The sequence below is a fragment of the Gigantopelta aegis genome, chromosome 4, assembly GCF_016097555.1.
Source record: "Gigantopelta aegis isolate Gae_Host chromosome 4, Gae_host_genome, whole genome shotgun sequence".
In the NCBI taxonomy this organism is placed as follows: domain Eukaryota; kingdom Metazoa; phylum Mollusca; class Gastropoda; order Neomphalida; family Peltospiridae; genus Gigantopelta; species Gigantopelta aegis.
Genome location: NC_054702.1, coordinates 47279628 through 47299719, shown reverse-complemented (window position 1 = coordinate 47299719; position 20092 = coordinate 47279628). Strand labels below are relative to the sequence as shown.

General features: G+C 36.0%; 1 protein-coding gene across 1 annotated transcript in view; it reads right to left on the bottom strand.

Moving 5' to 3' along the window:
* LOC121370632 (disheveled-associated activator of morphogenesis 2-like) overlaps positions 1-20092 on the bottom strand; it is a 108009-nt gene that overhangs the window by 65416 nt on the left and 22501 nt on the right. Inside the window, exons 2-4 of the mRNA XM_041495997.1 lie at positions 15728-15922; positions 12977-13066; positions 1025-1090 (exon numbers count right to left, since the gene is read on the bottom strand). Of these exons, the coding sequence (XP_041351931.1) occupies positions 1025-1090; positions 12977-13066; positions 15728-15883 (312 nt within the window). The 5' untranslated portion in view covers positions 15884-15922. The remainder of the gene's footprint in view (positions 1-1024; positions 1091-12976; positions 13067-15727; positions 15923-20092) is intronic.

The window sequence follows — 20092 nt, the reverse complement described above, 5'->3', positions numbered from 1 at the left end:
TTTGATGCTCTAATTACTGGGGAATTGCTGTCATTGTTTAAAAAGTGTCACTGGCAGACGGTAGAGGTAAGATCGTGTGCCGGTGTAGACAGAGCTAATCATTACATAAACCATTCTTTTGTTCTTGAATTTGCATCTGAAGTTTGGAATAGACAGCATCTGGCGTAAACAGACTTTTATTCCTAATAATATGGTAGCTGAACGGGACTTTAAAATTGTGCGGGTTTACACTGAATGCCGGTTCAGACAAATGCTGGTGTGGACAAAGTCCACTGTACATATTTTATTGCATAAAAAACAAAAGCATTGGGCACAAGTTTGCCTAATTATTATATACACACAATATAATATAATGGTGAAAATTACATAATTATAATTTCTTACACACCCGTTGGTGAGAACATCATTCATTTTTTTTTATAACACATATAGTGTTAACACACATACATGCGATAACATTTTAAAGACATATAACCTAGGTGACGACCAGGTGACCAATGCTATACTATCCAATGAAAATTTAGCATGGTCAAATTGATCACTCTGTGATGTACAAGTTAACCTGAAATTGACGTGTCTGTGATGCACAAGTTAACTATAAGTGCTAGGGCCGTACATAGGTTTTCGTTGGAAAAGGCATTTAAATTTATTTTAAACCTGTTTTCTGAAGATATGTAAGAAATAGAATACTACATTGGTGTCCATTAGATACCATTTATCTTACAACTCTTTTGTTTTTAAACAATTCTTAAGATAAACAGTATCTAACGGCCGCTCATGTAGTATTCTCTATATAATAGTAATGTATACATACATGTATATGTGCATATAAAATGTATATACAAATTTATTTCAATAACAATCTAATTGAGGAAAAGAGGGTATTATATACATGAGGATTTTGAAAGAAACTAGAGATAACTAAAAAGAAGCAAAGAGGTACAAAGAGGTACAATGTTGCTTAACTTGTGTATGAGTGAGAAGCAGTATTTGGAATGGTATAACACTGAGTGACATCACTTACAGCTGACATGGTGCTGATCCGCTCCACATAGTAGTCGGGCCATGTCTGGGTAGAGGGGTCATCATCCTGCAAACAGAACACACAACCTTGTCAAAGGTATCACACACAAAATAGATCATATGATTTAATTATTGTACTCATACTCAACTAGGGTTCAAGCATACTGACGTAGGTATGCAATTCAGCTGACTGAACAGTACACAATATGCCAAAAGATAATTACTATAAAAAGAAATCTGCTGCTGCCACAAACTATTAACAGCACAAGATGTTATTTTATTTTACTTTTAACCCACTGCTTCTTTCCTTTCTCTTCTTTGTTTTCCATCCCAGTTCTTTCCCATCTGGCAGTTTCAACTTCGTTTGCTGTCCACATCCACATCCTAGTCCCATCATCTCTCCAAACATGACACATGTAACCACCTACTATATTCCCCAACTCATGGTAGTCATTAGTGCGATGGGTCACACCAGTTTTATAAGCACTTGAGGATGAGGATGCCAGGTAAGTGCTGAGAAGTACACAGACTGCCCCCATGGAGGAAAGTGAGATTATAAACAAGCTTTTTTATGAACCCATTATTTTTATACTATTGATTCTGGTTAGCAAACACAATTATGTTTTACTTTGTTACCACTAATATTAGCATGGGAATAAAGTGAGAAGGACATTGCTATCTAGACAATGGTCAAACAACAGAATCCATTAATTAATAATTGCTTTATATTAATTTTATTTGTGGGTGAGCTACATGTATATTTTGAGTAATAGAGATAGTGGTTTGGGATAGTTGGCTGATCCAATGAAATAGAATGGAGTAGAATTGCATGGAATAGAAAGAAAGAAATGTTTTATTTAACAACGCACTCAACACATTTTATTTACGGTTATATGGCGTCAGACATATGGTTAAGGACCACACATGGGCTACTCTTTCCTATCAGCAGCAAGGGATCTTTTATTTGCGCTTCCCACAGGCAGGATAGCACAAACCATGGCCTTTGTTGAACCAGTTATGGATCACTGGTCGGTGCAAGTGGTTTACACCTACCCATTGAGCCTTGCGGAGCACTCACTCAGGGTTTGGAGTCGGTATCTGTATTAAAAATCCCATGCCTCGACTGGGATCCGAACCCAGTACCTACCAGCCTGTAGACCGATGGCCTACCATGACACCACCAAGGCCGGTAGGCATGGAATAGAATGGAGTAGAATGGCATGGAATAGAATGGCATGGAATAGAATGGAGTAGAATGGCATGGCATGGATGTTTAACCACACCCCAGCACAAAAATGCACATCAGCTATTGGGTTTTACAAAAGTAATGGCATGGAATGGAATGAATTAGAATTAAATGGAATGGAATGGAATGAAATGACATGGGATGATGGATGGATGGATGGATGGATGGATGGATGGAAATTATTTTTAAAAGCAGGAAACTGTTGGTGAAAAGTAGGTGGCTACATCTACCAAGCATAGTGAGATTTATGACTGTAAACTTGAAAATAGGTGATGCATGCATGATGGATGGATGGATGGACCGATGGACCGGCTGATGGACCGACCAACGGATGGATGGATGGATGGATCAATGGATCGACAGAGAGATAGATGGGATGAATGGTCAAATGCAGATAGGATAAAAGAAAAGAATGAAAGAAAATCAATAAATAAATGACAGAAGTGGATGATAAATTTATAAATTATAAAGCAAAATATATTTGGCTAATACACTGATACTGTGAAGAGCTTTTATAGACACAATTGACTTTTGAAGATGTAATATTTGCTCAATGATAATTTTCTACAGTTTTCATTAATAATATACAAATTCAACAAACGATCAAATTTCCTGATCAATGCCAACGAAATAGAATGAAACATGTGGCAGGAAAAATCCATCACATAAAATACACCATCTAATTACACTTAGACAGTGGGAAAGCCACACACAGTATTGATGCTATTAAAGCTTTGAACCCCAGAGACTGATCTCAGGGCAGTTCCAGAAATAAAAACACAGGGGAATTTGGGATGGAGGACAATATTATATTTCATGGTTGAAAATAACATTAACCCCCAAAAATCTGGAAAAATTAGCTTTGTCTTGAAAAGTAAGGAGTTAAATTGTAGCTTTCCATCAAATAACAATACAAGGAGAAAAACAGCTTTTGAGAAGCACTAAAATTCCAAATTCAGGGTAAATCTGATTGATTTTCATCTCATATTTTTTCTTTGTGTTGAGGTACTATATTCATGAGTAAACTTTTATTTTGTGTCAATACATGCAACATACATGTTATTTATTATTTAACTATTTCCATGATTATATCAAATTAAGGTTCAAACATGCTGTTCAGGGCAGACACATCAGCTATCTGGGCTAGCTGTCTAGGACAGGGGTTAAGGGTTTGTTGTTAGTGAAAGAATCCATGTACATTAACCAATAAAGAACCCCTTTGCAGGGTTGACATTTGTTAACAAGGAAATGGTCAAAGAAAAAATAAACAGTTAAAAAACCCAACCCACACACACATCCCTGTGATAAAGAAACCAAAATGAATCTGTGGGTACAGAAAACTGTGTTGTCTTGGTTTGCCCAACCCCACTGTGTCCAATGTGGAACTGCCCTGTGTTTGATCAATTGAGACTACACTAACAGATTCCTTTGGCAATCTAGTGTTCGAGTAGACTGGTCACCAAGGGGTCAATACGGAAGTGATTGTATTCCCGAACACTGCCACTGTCACTAACTGAATGAAATGGTTAAATAACAAGGTGAGTGAATCAGCTCAAAGCAGTTTTGTGACTTCTTCAACAAGAGTGCATGCTTGGAAGGAAAAACTAAATTTGGTATCAGCTTTACTTTTTGGAAATAATTATATGAAATCAAGGGTGGTTATTAGGTGTTGAATATATTTTTTAAAAACTGGAGTGTACTGTTATTCTAAATAAATTATTATTATTAATAATTCTTTTACTAAAAGAAACATAGTGCCTAGCACTAGCACCCGGTCTAACATTAGAGTGCACACATATTTTGGCCCCTCACATCCCAAAACATATTGCTATTGAAGGCAAAACATTTTGCTGGTCAATATAGAGAATACTGCACAAGGGACTGTAAGATATCATTTATCTTACAAGTTGTTTAAAAAATGTATCTAACAGACATGAATGTAGCATTCTATGTCTTACATATCCTCAAAAACTAGGTTTAAAATAAATGTAAACATCTTTTCCAACTTATATGTCACAAGGTGATCAATGTCAGGTTAAATGACACACCACAGGGTGATCAATGTCAGGTTAAATGACACACCACAGAGTGATCAATGTCAGGTTAAATGACACACCACAGGGTGATCAATGTCAGGTTAAATGACACACCACAGGGTGATCAATGTCAGGTTAAATGACACACCACAGGGTGATCAATGTCAGGTTAAATGACACACCACAGGGTGATCAATGTCAGGTTAAATGACACACCACAGGGTGATCAATGTCAGGTTAAATGACACACCACAGGGTGATCAATGTCAGGTTAAATGACACACCACAGGGTGATCAATGTCAGGTTAAATGACACACCACAGGGTGATCAATGTCAGGTTAAATGACACACCACAGGGTGATCAATGTCAGGTTAAATGACACACCACAGGGTGATCAATTTTAGTCATCCTTATTTTATTTGATGGTATGGTTGTTGTGATTGGATCACCACCATGAAGCAACCAATTACAAGTTTTAAACATGATCTCCAACAGATGTTGCAGATGATACTGATCTACAATGGGTGATCTCCTACATAGGTGTGTAAGAAAAGCATGTTCCACCACTCTTTCCCACCCCATCCCACCTCTGTCTCAGATACAACTATTTCCACCCCTATACCTGTATGAACCCAGTATCTACAATTCTAAAACTCAGCGGCTTAATTCACTAGCTGTGCTAAAAGTAGATTACTCTGAAACTCAGCAGCTTAATCCATTAGCTGTGCAAAAACATTACCCTGTATCCTGAAACTCAGCAGCTTAACCCACTAGCTGTGCTAAAAGCAGTGCTCAATATCAATTCTTGCAATCCATCCAAACAAGTACTAAAATAGTCTGTGTGTTCTTAAAGAATTCAGTTCAATTTAGTGGCATATTTAGGTATATTTAAGTATTTACAAGCCATTTGGCTAATGAGTTCTGTGTGTTGGTTCAACAGCTCAAGTTAAAGTGTCAAGAAAGAGCTGATAATTGATAACATGCAGTCTTCGTAACATTTCCTATCTGTCTGTAAAACACAAATTGCAGCTTTGTTTATACTGTCATCCACAACTGTCTGTGTTTGTTTTCACACAGCAGCATGCACAGGGCTCACTGCTCACGTTTTCTTCTGACAGTTTGTCATGGAGTCCATGCAATTAGTGCTCTTCATATTCAATCTCAGGTAATATTGTCTCTGATAATCAAAATGAACTTGTTTATAATCTCTCCAATTTCTCCTGTGTCAATACTGAATTCGTGGTCTTGATTTCATCAAATGTCAGGAATAGTTTTGCTTCAGACATAAAACAGTAACAGGTCACATTATATTACATTACTGTTAATAGCCAGAACCATGGATCAGTGTGTTTGGGATGACATGATATTAGCTTAACATCTTGTCAATTTATTGAAGATCAATATTGAAAACATTGTCAAAAATAACTTCTTTTTTTAAAAAGATTCATTGATTTTACAAAGAGTACATGATAGGTATTAAGCCTTTCAGTTTACTGGACCAAACTCAACAGAATGTAAAGTACAGAGAAGAACGGTATATGCAGGGGTGAAAATATTAAATTTCACCACACTACAAGTGAAATAATACATGAACATACACATGTACCTGTGGGTGGGGGTGAATTCCGTGTGATGAGATCAACAATGGCTAAGAAAAACTTTTTAAAAAAACCCAACATGTACATGTATATGTAACTTTATTTAAATTTGACAGAAAATATGTGGACTTTTGAGAGGGGGGTTAGTACACACCCGTCACACCCACACTGAATACAGTCCTGACGTTAAGCACAATTGGAATAAGTAAAAAAAATTCCCTCTGATTTCAAAGCCCAAAGTCACAAGTTATATACTTAACAAGGACTTGAATATGTGTCTATAATATTAACCTATTAATTCCTGTAGGTGGTTTCTTATAGATGTGACAAATTGAGTAGGTTTGATTGTACACGTATGATTGCGTATTGAGCTTGGCCACCTCCAATCTACCCTTGTAAATCCCCAAAGTAATGAACTTGTTACAAGATCAACAGATTAAAGTAATCTTCACCAGTAGGACCTATCAGGATTCACTGCGCCATCGGCAGATTTAAGCTTCTTTCAAAGAGTGTTAATAGGTTTCTTGCTGGTTACTGCTGGGCTGACTGGTGTGCTGCTGCCACACATGTCCAAGACAATGCTTGCTGACCACATTATATGGCCTTGAACACATAACTTGAGCCAATATTGGTAGCGCCTACTATTACCAGAAGAAAGGCTAAGAGCCACTTCTGTGGATGAAATCAATGCTAACACTGTCTTGTCACCCTAGATCTGGGTTAGGTAGCTATCAGCAGCACTGTTTGGTCATGCACTGGGTTTCTATGCCGATTTACAAAATCAAACTGAAGTTAATATGCATCATTCACAATAAACACAAATTCTTCAACGACTACTAACTAGTACTTGAACAGTATTGTGTTGTTTCCAAAATAACAATTAATTTTTAAGTATACTATTGATCTAGGAACAAAGAACAGAAATCAAAATAACAAAATCAAGATCATAATCATACCCCTGTACAAGACTAATGTCAAATGTTAAGTTCATGCAACCAATCTGTGGTAATATAAATGCACTTTAAACCGATATCAAAACTGGTATGAAAGCAGATTTTTGTAAAAGGAAAATATTACAAATAATGCTTATATAATGATAACCATTATTAACATTTGCATTTCCTTGTTATGTTTTGGGGTTTCCTTTTTTTCTTTAAAATATATATTTTTTAATTAAGAAAAATATAGACATTGTTATAATACAAAATTAAATGTAAATGAAAGAAACCAAATTAAATATTAACACTTTTTCATGGCAGTTTGTTTAGGTACAAACCTTTTGACAACACAAGTTTAAAAATAACACATCAAATTCATCAAATGGATTTTAAGTAGATTAAAATAATGCAGAAGGTATTGAATAATAAGTAAATGACCACAGACTAATCTTAATAAACCTTAACGTGGCTAGTTAGAAAATGTATGAAGATACTGATGCCATATTATCTTTTATCCTGCAACCACTGTTTCTATTGACAGAATATGATGATGGACAAAGCAAAGTCATATCCGTATAATAGCAGGATATGTCACATAATCGACGCATGTGTCGTCACATTACAAAATTACCGGCCTCGGTGGCGTCGTGGTTAGGCCATCGGTCTACAGGCTGGTATGTACTGGGTTCGGATCCCAGTCGAGGCATGGGATTTTTAATCCAGATACCGACTCCAAACCCTGAGTGAGTGCTCCGCAAGGCTCAGTGGGTAGGTGTAAACCACTTGCACCAACCAGTGATCCATAACTGGTTCAACAAAGGTCATGGTTTGTGCTATCCTGCCTGTGGGAAGCGCAAATAAAAGATCCCTTGCTGCTAATCGGAAGAGTAGCCCATATAGTGGCGACAGCGGGTTTCCTCTCAAAATCTCTGTGGTCCTTAACCATATGTCTGACGCCATATAACCGTAAATAAAATGTGTTGAGTGCGTCGTTAAATAAAACATTTCTTTCTTTCATTACAAAATTGCTCAATTGTCCTCTAGGTTATCGTACAATGTAGTTGAAATAACAGAAATAATAGCTTATCCCCTGAATGTTTATGGTCTGCAGGATAAAGATAATAACTAGTTAATGATGTACGATTCTGGCTTTATCCTGTTCAGGCCGAATGAGAAATTCCACTCGGCAAGCCTAGCATAATTTCCCATTCTTACCTTCACAGGATAAAGGCAATATCCTACATCATTAACTAGTTATTCTCTATATAATCCATTTAATAAAAAAGTAACACAAGGTGAAGTTTTTAAAAATCTGTATCTAAGCTATTACAGTATTTGACCTACATGTATTCAATAAAAGAAAATGAAGCAATCAAACTGTAATGAGTCAATCTGTGTAATAGCAATTGCATCATTCTGCTTTGAACTGAGTAACATCTCCATAGAATAAATATGACACAATAGCTAATCACAAACAACATCTTTAGTGTGCGTAACAGCATACATTATTAACAGAAACTAACTGAATGGTTCGGCTGGGAAACATGATATGATATTGGTACAAAATATATCATGTTGGTTCCAATATCAGGAAGAAATTGTGTACAAGAAAAAAAAGAGATGTTTTATTTACCATATTTCATTTACTGTTATATGGCATCAGACATTTGGTTACAGACCACACACAGAAAGGAAACCCATGTTGCCACTTCATGGGTTACTCTTTTCGATTAGCAGCAAGGGTTCTTTTATATGCACCATCTCACAGACAGGGTAGTACATACCACAGCCTTTGATATACCAGTCGTGGTGCACTGGCTGGAATGAGAAATAGCCCAATGGGCCCACCGATGGGGATTGATCCCAGACTAACTGCATATCAAGCGCACGCTTTACCACTGGGCTACGTCCTGCCCCAAATTCTGTACAAAACCTAAATGTTGATATATCATTCCTCCTAATATTTACAGCATTGCACACCTCTGTATCTATTATTTATTATTTGTATCTATTTTCAGCACATTAAAGTACAAGTGTGTGGTAGCTCTTTATTTCCTGGTGCTGGATTTGAAGAGTGCTAAATTAACAATAAGTTTACCTATTTGACTTAAATCATTTTTCAGAATAAATGAACAAAAGAACAAATGACAACACACAAAAGCACCAAAACACCTCACTGGATAATGTGTATGAAACAAAGCACTAAAAGTTTTTATTCAAGAACAATTGTTCACTATGACTGCCATTTAAAAGTGTTGAGTCTCAATCATTATTCTTTAAAATTAAACAACATTCTGGTCATTTATGAAAACAATGTAGAACAGACAAAATAGAAAAGCAACACAAGCACAAAATGACAGACATTTCTAAGGAAGCATGTTTAATGTTTGCTTTATTGATTTCAGCATTTTCTCTTTCAGATGAAAATTAAATAAAATCGAGTAAAGGACTCCTGTCAATTTCAGTCTAGTCCCACTGGACCGAGAATTCAGATAAAACTACAAGCACACGGCAAGTGAAGGAAGGACAGGAATGTTTGAGAAAGGAAACCTGCAGCCACCACACAGACTAGTCTTTTTTAATTTATGTACATGTAGCAGCCCCATTTTCAAACACTCATGATAATTTCTTTAATTCATTTCCACTTCATGCTTATATCCAAGTTAGCTTCGATAAGCAGTCTGGGATCTCTGTCTAGGACTGGCATTAGTGATTAGTTGTTAATTAGAAAATTTGTTTCTAATTTTCATTATTATTCATACTGACCTAGTACTAGCACAACAACAATGCTATAGTACCACGAGTCATAACCTAAATAGTAGAATTATCTCCCCTTGCCAGATGTATGACATACACCCATGCATGGGCAGACCATATATCAACGTTATCGATTCAAAGTCCAGATTGACTGAATCAAGGAAGATCTCCCACGGGGTAGGTGGAAGGTAACTCTTGTTGTGCTAGTACTAAGTAAGTATGAATAATAATGAAAATTAAAAACAAATTTTCTAATAATCTTATTCAACTTACTGTACTAGCACAACAACAATGCTATAACAGATGTGATGTAAAACTGTTAGAGCACGTGTATTTAACAATAAAGGAAGGCAGTAAGAAAACAAGGACGACTAACCCATTCAATCAGCAGTGTTTGTCTCAAGTAATGATACAGTGAAAAGCAACCCACTAGGGTTGTCAATCATATGAGAGGGGGGCAACCCTTATTCGGGCCGGTCGCTGGTGCAAGTCGTTCTGGGAGATAGTTATCCACCACCTGTTTGGGGATGGGATGGAATACTATCTGGGGTGGTCACCTTGTTGAGTTGGTTTTACTTTTAATTGGGTTTGTAGTCCTTCAATTTAAAAGTCACTTTTGACATTTTATACCTCATATGATTGACAACCCTAGTGGGTTGCTTTTCACTGAATCATTACTTGAGACAAACACTGCTGATTGAATGGGTTAGTCCTCCTTGTTTTCTTACTGCCATCCTGTATTGTTAAATACACGTGCTCTAACAGTGTTACATCACGTCTGTTATAGCATTGTTGTTGTGCTAGTACAGTAAGTTGAATAAGACTATTAGAAAATTTGTTTTTAATTTTCATTATTATTCATACTTACTTAGTACTAGCACAACAAGAGTTACCTCCCACCCACCCTATGGGAGGTCTTCCTTGATTCAGTCAAAACTTAAGTTTTAAGCCTAATTAATTAAAACCCTAGGCAAACTGCAAACTGACTGAAAACACAATTTTCCACTCCAACCAGAACCAAATCTATACCCATCCCCCAACAAACTGTCCAACCCATCAGACCTCAGAAGTGTGCTCTATACCAGGAACCATGGCACCCCAGCACACAGTTTGATCAGCAGCTACCAGAAATTATTCCAACATCCCCATTAAACGATTGTTTGCTACCTCAAGAATCTTATCAACCCTAAAGGCCATGCAGTACAGTGCTATGCAGTAAATCAAAGGTCGTAATTGAGAACAACTGATTTTACAGGTGGTGGTAAGAACAGCTAAGAACATATTATTCTAGCCCATCCATCTTGCAGTGATCAGGCATATTAAGATGGCTAATGATAGGAGATAATGTGGAGTAAGTAGCCCACAGCCATCATTCATACCAGCACACTTATCTGTTTGCCATTTATACAGCAGTAGTGCCCATAGGCATCTGAAGGGTTGGTGAGATAAAGACATACAGGTACAACAAGGCAATTAATACTGTTTACCTGTTTATACTATAAACAGAATTACTGGATGGCTTGAAAATCTGTTAATGCTCAAATGTTTGTAACAGAAAACATGCAGGAAGAAACAGGAGGACAACTGGAAATAAGACATTTGGATTTCTGGAGTGGAGGTAGTATAGAGTGATAGACCAAAAAAGAAAAGAATGTTTGGTTAATTACACTCCAGACTGGATCAGGCATCGAAATAAGTCGAGAACGGTCATTCAGGTTACCGGGAGGTTACCACATGTAAGAAAAGTCGAGAACGGTGTTTCGTTCTCAACAAAAAATTTAACAACAGTAGTGTCGTTTCCGAATGTAAATCAGGCAATGCATTCTGGACTTCCATGTTTCATTTTCTGGTAAAGAATTGCATCGATGTGCAAGCAGTAATAGTCATTCCACATTTAAGCCGCATCCACTAGATGAATTTACTTCCGCGTTTTGTTTTCTCATACGATATTGCACCGATGTTCGTGCGTACTTGTGCAATTGCAAAGCAATTTTGGCATTCCGCATTTAAGCAGTGCCCACTAGATAAATTGACTTGCAGATTTCGTTAGTCGTACTGATAACTGGAATTCAATTCTAACTTTCAGTTAGTTATGGTAACAGGCTATACTTCATGGTAATCTGTCAGTGGGTTACCAGGCACAATGCTTATTTCGATGCCTGCTGGATGTGATAGATGGGTGCAGTATTGGGATCAATGGATGGCTTATTAGAATATTGGGTTTGCAAGAATGGATGGAATGATAGAGGGACAGATGGACAGGATGACAGGATGGACTAATGGATAAATAGTCTCACCTGATGGTTGGATGGATGGACAGACAGATGAATGGAGAGAAGAAACAGAAAAGATATTCTTCTGTGACTGAATTAAATGTTGGATAGCCTAATGCATGTGGAATGAAGTTTATCTAGTAAATTATGTAGAAAGTGAATTAACAATGTACAACTGCAATAGAATACATGTATATTGTAACTTGTCAAATTTTTGCAGTGTCTATGTTTGCAGGTTTTAACAGTTTTTCACTAAAAATATATTTAATGTATTTAAAATTTGCAACCCAGATCTGACCATAAAATTAATATAGAGGGAAAAGTGGAGAGAATAAGTTTTTGTCACTTATTTATGTCAGAACTCGATAAAATTGACCTACATTTCAAATTACTCTAAGTTAGATATCACTATTATTCCTGAAGCTTTTCGCAGTAAGTAGTAGTGACGATATATCACAAATTAATGGCCTTTTTCTTTCCAGTTATTTTCGCAAACATGCTATTATTATTAAATTAAATATTACTGCAGAAAATGTGTATGCGTATGAGTTTTCCAAAGATTTTGTTTATGTTCATTTATTTCCATACATAGAGATTATTATACGAGGTTGTGTTATAAAACATCATTCGTTGTGCATGTGAAATCATTATGATACATGTGGGTCATACTGGTTATATTTCCCTGAATATCTTTAACTATGTGGATAATAAAGTGGAATATGTCACAATAAGAAGTATAAAAATTAATACGAAAGAAAAGAAAAATTGCATCCAATAAAATTATTGCTGTAAAACTTATGTTGCCAAATGTGAATTATATTTGGATCCTTGCACTACAAGTAGGCAATATTTTGATAATAACACTGAACTTTTCCTTGTCTTAATATAATATACCCAGCTAAATGAACAAATAAAATATATTTTACGTGTTTTAATTTAGCGGATCCGATCTGATAACAAAGACCACTAAATAAAAACACCTGCAAAAAATGTCTTGGTTACAGTATACCATTTGTTTTGTTTTTGTTTGTATTTATATATGATTAAATTATTTTTCTTCCTGTGTGGTCTTAATTTGCAAGTTTTGCCGATTATTAACATACCCTCTTCTTGCTGCAGTAAATCTGCCACTTCTTCTCCGGAGGCAGGCTGTACAAGGCATCCCTGTGTTGTTTATCAAGATCTAGCTCAGCCTACAGAATACAAATTATTTAACATTAGAGAAGGCCAACAATCTAAACATATTCACTCAAAGTAATCTTCTTCAACAAAGAAATACAATTTCTATGGTTGTAGGTTATCAAAAGATGAAATTTGACTAATCTGAAGCAATAATAAATATAAAAATGACACATCCTGATCTGTATTATTAATACATTGATGGATGGATAGGTAAAGTAAAATTTATTTAATGACTCAGCATATATTAGGTGTCACACTAGCATGATATTTTCATTTACTAGTTAATGTCATCTTTCTGATGGCACATTTTTAACATCACAACTCTCAAAAGCTATTAATTGGGGTAGGGAGGTAATAGATTGGAATAGACAGCATCAGATTAAGGCAAATGGTAGCTATAAAACTAGTGATAAAAGCTACTCTCGATTCACTAATATCAAAACCTATATTAGCTCGGCCATTTACCTTTCGACCGACCGTTCAAAATTGCGCACCCTTTTCTCTTTGGCATTTAACTGCTCCATTCAAATTCCATAGCACCACCACCACCCCCACCCGCCTGCTACCAATTTGATTGGGCTGCTGGTGCTCCCTTGCACCTGCCAGTGCAGGCGGTCCCTCATCTCCCCTCCCCCTACCTTTCCTGTCATGGACGGAGGAGCCGGCCAAGGCCGGCTCTTGTGCCCACGACAGGCGTGCGCTACAACAGCTTGTTCTGAATGTGCACGTAAAACCCTATGACATGACACATGACATGCACTGATGATCAATGGCCGAGAAAGTCACTACATGAAACTGGTGTGTCAGAATTTAAAAAACGACACCAATCTTTACTGATTCCTGCCAGACTCTCCAACAGAACTATTGACTTAAGCACAAGAAAACATTACACAAGTTTAAAGCAAAATCAATATGGGTTTCTTTGCAGCTATTTATACGGCAAAGCGTTCTGTGTGTGTTCTTTATAAATGTTTCAGTGCAGACTGATGACCTTAACACTATTTTCTAAAAATCAATATCAATCTGCAATAAGAAATATCAAACTACATGCTCAAGTGAAAAGTGAAATGAAATTATCAACAAGTCTTCACTGAGTCAAACAACTGTCAGTGCGGGACGTAGCCCAGTCGTAAAGTGCTCGCTTGATGCACGGTTCGTTTGTCATTCATCCCCATCGGTGGGCCAATTAAGCTGTTTCTCATTCCAGCCAGTGTGCAACGACTGGTATATCAAATGCTGTGGTATGTGCTATCCTGTCTGTGGGATGGTGCATGTAAAAGATCCTTTGCTACTAATGGAAAAATGTAGCAGGTTTTCTCTGTAAGACTGTGTGTCAGAGTTACCAAATGTTTACATTAATTTTGGAATTAATAAACAAGAATTCTGTGGAATTAAATGTGTCACCCACCATAAACCTATTCAGCATTACTGATAGCAGCATCCACAAAAGTTCATCTGAATGCATGTTAAAAAAATAATATTTTACTTTCTATTAACAGAACACAATGGGGTTTTGGTATAATTTCCTCTGTAAAATTAAAAGAAAAAACTGCATAGTTCCAGTGCAAAAAAACCCTACCCACAACCCCAAAATATGTCAAATAAGGTTATAATGAATATTATTTTCTTTTCTATGGAACTACATGATTAGTCACTTCTATAATTTTAGATGGGACCGTTTACTTTAACCAATAGTATGACCAAACGATTTACAGTAAGAAACCTTGCCTGTTGTTTATTACTGGTATATTAGGCTAATCACGAATATAATTCATAGTGATGTTCCAATGATAAATTATAATCGAAAACTGATCAGTTGGGCTGTAACAATGTGATGAAATATTATAAAAATCCATAATCAACTGTAGCAAAGAATGTGAACTGTAATTTTCTTTTAGTTTATGTAATGAATGAATGAATGAAAAGATGAATGAATGAAAGAATGAATGAATGTAAATATGTAAATATGTTGGGCTTGGTATTTGTTTTCATGTGTATTTAAAGAAAACTACAGATATTAAATAGTTACTAAAGGTAAAATTAGTTAAATATCTCAAAGCATGGTCCTTATAATTGAAATCTTTCTTATTTCACGTAAGTTTAACCAATTGTGTGATCAAAAGTTGATCAATTATAACTGATGATTGATGATCAAATTTCAAGCAATTCCCAACACTAGTACTGGTAATTCATTCACTAAATTACATAACTGAACAGATCACAATGTACAGTATTAATATTAAAACAATACTTGTATGTATTGTGAAATTACAGAAATGAAGAATATGTGTTAAATGGACACTATTCAGGGCTTCTAGATTATGGTAGCCCCACTCCCATGGCTAGTGATATTTAATGTTGGGCTAGTAAGTAACTACTATTGTCATGCCAGACAGCTAGTGAAAATAGTTGTCAAATGTTGCATTTTAGTCTATTTTGTAAATATGAATATCCTGCCTCCACTCCCACCCCGATCTTAGTGTTTTAAAGCTCTATCTCCCTGTTTAGGTGACATATCTGATTATTACTGTTAGTAAAATTGTATTGACTTAAAGTAAAGTAGGGCTAGTGGATTTTTAATTGTGGCTAGTAAATTAAAAAAATTACTGATCCCATGGCTAGTGGATTTTATAAGAATTCTAGAAGCCCTGCACTATACTACTTATACTTACCACAAGTTCCTCAAACTTAGCATTCAGTTCATTTTCATCAGTTGGCATGGGTATATCCAAAGCAATGGGTTTTGGGGGGCTATTGTAGTCAACACACTTGATTTCAGGGGGCCGACTGCCCCCCAAACACCAGCATATACCATGCCTACTAGGCATTGCAGTCAGGTTTAGACAGTCTCACCTTCTACATTGGAACTGAAAGAAAGAAAACACAAATATTATAGATGATAAAACAAGATGTTGACTAACTTTGAAATTATATATAATGGGTAAAACAAAACATTTATTAACCAGTTAAAAACTCCTCTCTTAAAGCCAGCGTGACACCAGCTAACAGCCAACATGTATTTGTTACTTCAAAAGTATTATGGGGAGGGAGGGAGGGAGGGAGAGGGAGGGAGGGAGAGAGAGGGGGAGGGAGATGGAGGGAAGGATAGGAAATCTTTTATTTAACGCACTCAACACATTTTATTTACAGTTATATGGCATCGGACATATGGTTAAGAACCACACAGATATTGAGGGAGGAAACCCGCTGTAGCCACTTCATGGGCTACTCTTTTTGATAAGCAGCAAGGGATCTTTTACATGCGCCATCCCATAGACAGGATAGCACATACCACAGCCTTTGATGTACCAGTCATGGTGCACTGGCTGGAGCGACAAATAGCCCAATGGGCCCACCGACGGGGATCGATCCCAAACCAACCGCGCATCAAGCGAGCACGTTACCACTGGGCTACGTCCCACCCAGAGATGGAGGGAGAGTGAGTAAATTTGTGGTGGCAGTAGGTGTTCTCTCTGAACCACTGTACTTCACTGTGGTCAACTAGCTGAACTACAGACCACAGACAATGTTTCAACCTCAGATACAACATATATATGTGGCTTGTTAGCCAAACCAGCTCCAAAAATAATTTTAAAATATGTTGTGAAAAATACATTCACAAGACATTGATCATTTCAACAGACACAAAATCTAATGGGATTCAAACTGAATCATTTTAAATAATTAAAGAAACCAAAATTAATATTCACATTTCTTTTTTGGTTCAGTATATATGTGCATCATTAAATAAAACATTTCCTTCCTTCCTTCCCCTCACCTGCCTTTATAAGATACAGCAATACATGGCATCAGATACATCATTTCATCTATTAAAGTAATAATGGTAATATTGGTATAGAAACTCAACACACACAAAGGCGACAGACTGTACAGGTAACTTACTACAACATCAGCTTTCATCAAAGACTGGGTTGTTGGTATCCTGTAGCTTTATGGATCAGGTAATATTGAGGTATTGTGTGTAATACTAACATTAATGAGATCCGGTGTTTACACATCCATCATGATCATCCTAATTTAATTGACAAGGCTGCAAGCAAGGACCTTGATACACTAATACACTGACTGATAAACTGACTACACAGCAATGTTCGTTCATATTCAGGGTACAAGTAAATAGTCTAATGAGGTGTGCATAACTTATTTAATGCAATACACGTAGTTATATAACACAGTGGTGTGCTTCTCAGCAACTATTAGCAATGGCAATTACATATAGTGACTTGGTTTAAGTAAAGAAAAACAAAATCTTTTGCTTCCATACAAAATATGATTAGCAGAAAAGGAGGTTTTATATTCAGTTTGCCATAGACACATTTCATGTGTAATAGTCTTTGATAAACAACTGAAAGGTGCCGATTGTACAATGTATAACCCAGGTAAAGCAATCACTTTACCTGTACCACCAAGATACATCTCGCTCTAAAAGTACTTACATGTGCATAGATATCTTTATGAGTCATATTGTTTTTAAGGTTGGCCTAGAGTCATTTTTGTAGTCAGTCAGGATTAAAGCAAACCTTTTAAAGCTGAACTGTAGTTAACGTGAACAGTAAAACACTATTTATTACTCAAACGGACAGATAGTTTATAGGCAGAACTAGTTCAGCTGTTATTTCAGCATATACAATATTTTGAAGCAGTGTTTTTTAACAGTAAGTGGTGATATGACAGTAAACAGGTGTACTCCGAAAAGGTGCAATGGATACATATATACACACCCAAGGCAATAAATACTTTTAAAAAAACATACATAGTAGGTCCACTTTAATAACTGCTTCTGAAGTTTCCTCCAAAATCTCCTTACCACAAACCCAAGGGTATGATGGTATCATTAAATATCATCCAACTCCATATAAAATCATCCAGTCAATGCACTGATACGGGTGTATCAAAGGTTATGGTTTGTGCTATCCTGTCTGTGGGATGGTTCATATATAAAATCCCTTGCTACTAATGGAAACATGTAGTGGGTAACCTCTCTAAGACTATGTCAAAATAACTAAATGTTTAACATTCAATATGCAATGATTATTAAGTAATGTGCTCTAGTGGTGTCATTAAACAAAACAAACTTTAACTTTTAACTATATAAAACCAGGTTACTTTAGTAATCAGGCACCCATAGAAGTTTTACAGCTACATGTAAATCATTAAACATTTGTTTTAAAACATTCATAAAACTTTACAACTTGCATCACAGAAGAGTACATTTGAGATCATTAGCATATCCCATATTGTGAAGGAATGCAACATTGGGGAGAGCATGAAGTGTCAAGTGAGTAACACAGCAATGAAATTGTTTATAATAGTGATTTATGGACATTAATACTACTGGAGACTTTTCATAAATACACAAGTCACAGGAAAATGACAGCATTAAAACTGGTATTTTTGTTTAAAGTTACATGTGTAGTTACTTCTGGACAAGAAACAGGATATACAATTTACAACTTTTATTATTATTACTACTACTAGTACTAGTACTCGTCGTCGCCGTACTCATCGTCGTGGTAGTAGTAGTAGTAGTAGTAGTAGTAGTAGTATTAGTAGTAGTATTAGGACAATCAAACTGACCAAGCAATCACCTCTTATTCAAATAAAACTAACTTTTTAAATACATGTAACAAGGTTAAAGAAAAACTAAATTCGGGGCTTTTAAAGCTTAAAATTGTGTTTGTAGAACTTGTTCTTCTTAAAGACAATTCATTGTTTTAAGCAAAAACAAATTAATTACAAGTACATAAAATTATAAATATGACTAAATTATTTTTAAATTATAAAAATAACTAAGGACAAATGGATATGCAAAAAACTACAAGTATTCGTGTATTTTTCTTTTGATGTGCACTACACTGAATTACATAAATTATGACTGCACAGTTGCTACTAACATTAAACAAATTTGCATTAAAAGCCATTACTTAACTGAACTACATAACATTCCAAATATATGGAATTCATTCACATCAGTACAGACATGATCTAGATCAAGCAAAAAAAGAGTTTAAATGGAAATGGCTTGAGGACACACATGTAAAAGGGTCATATAACCAAATCAGTGAAGCAGAAATGACTGCCCTGTACAAGTTTCAGGGCCACTTTATAATGACGATGTCGTGCTGTTAAATATCAGTCTCGACAGATGGTATTTTCATGTCCAAAAGACTGGACATCCATTGATTTTGGTGGCCCTTACTTTCAAGTAGTTTCATTATTCAGTCTAAATATCATTTTACCCTGGGGACAGTTAACATGATGAAGCATGATGTGGACACTGCTCAAGTCTGGTACATGTGTTTGTTTACAAATATGTCTCTACTCTTCACTATGCTTACTAAAACAGTAAGCAAGTGGTATGTAGCTCAGTGGCAGAATGTATATACCACAAGAGGTCAAATAAAATATAAAGGATGCCACACATAAACACACACAAATTCAAATGTAGCTTCCAGCTATCATTACCCCTCCCCCATTCCTCCACCTGTATATCTTTCCTATGGGTCTAATTAACATAGTTTGGAACTCTTAAGCACTTTGCAGAAGCACGTAGTGCTCATTAATAGGCAATACAAGTAGCACAGGTAAATAGGTTATCAGAGTACCATCTTCTTACCTAACTTACATTTTACATCTCATATACATTACCAGCAGGTCAGACGCTTTGAATAGGTCTTTTGTAACATGTGTGTGCATTTTGTATAATATATTGTTTACGAGTAAACAGCCTAACAATAGATTCATCCTCCTATAGCACCATGCTAACCCACATTCTGTTTGTATGTTTTGATTGAAGGGACCACTCCTCAGGACATTTTCTACACAGATAACACAAAATGATGTCAGTGACATGAAGTCTAACCTTGGGTGACAGATGGGTGACCCACCTGACAAATACAAAACAACAATGTTTTATACTTTATCACTGATGTAGGAACATCAGAAATTCACATAAAAATGACAAGCCATTAAAAATAAAATTTACCTGTATATGTACATCAAAACATGTTTTTCCA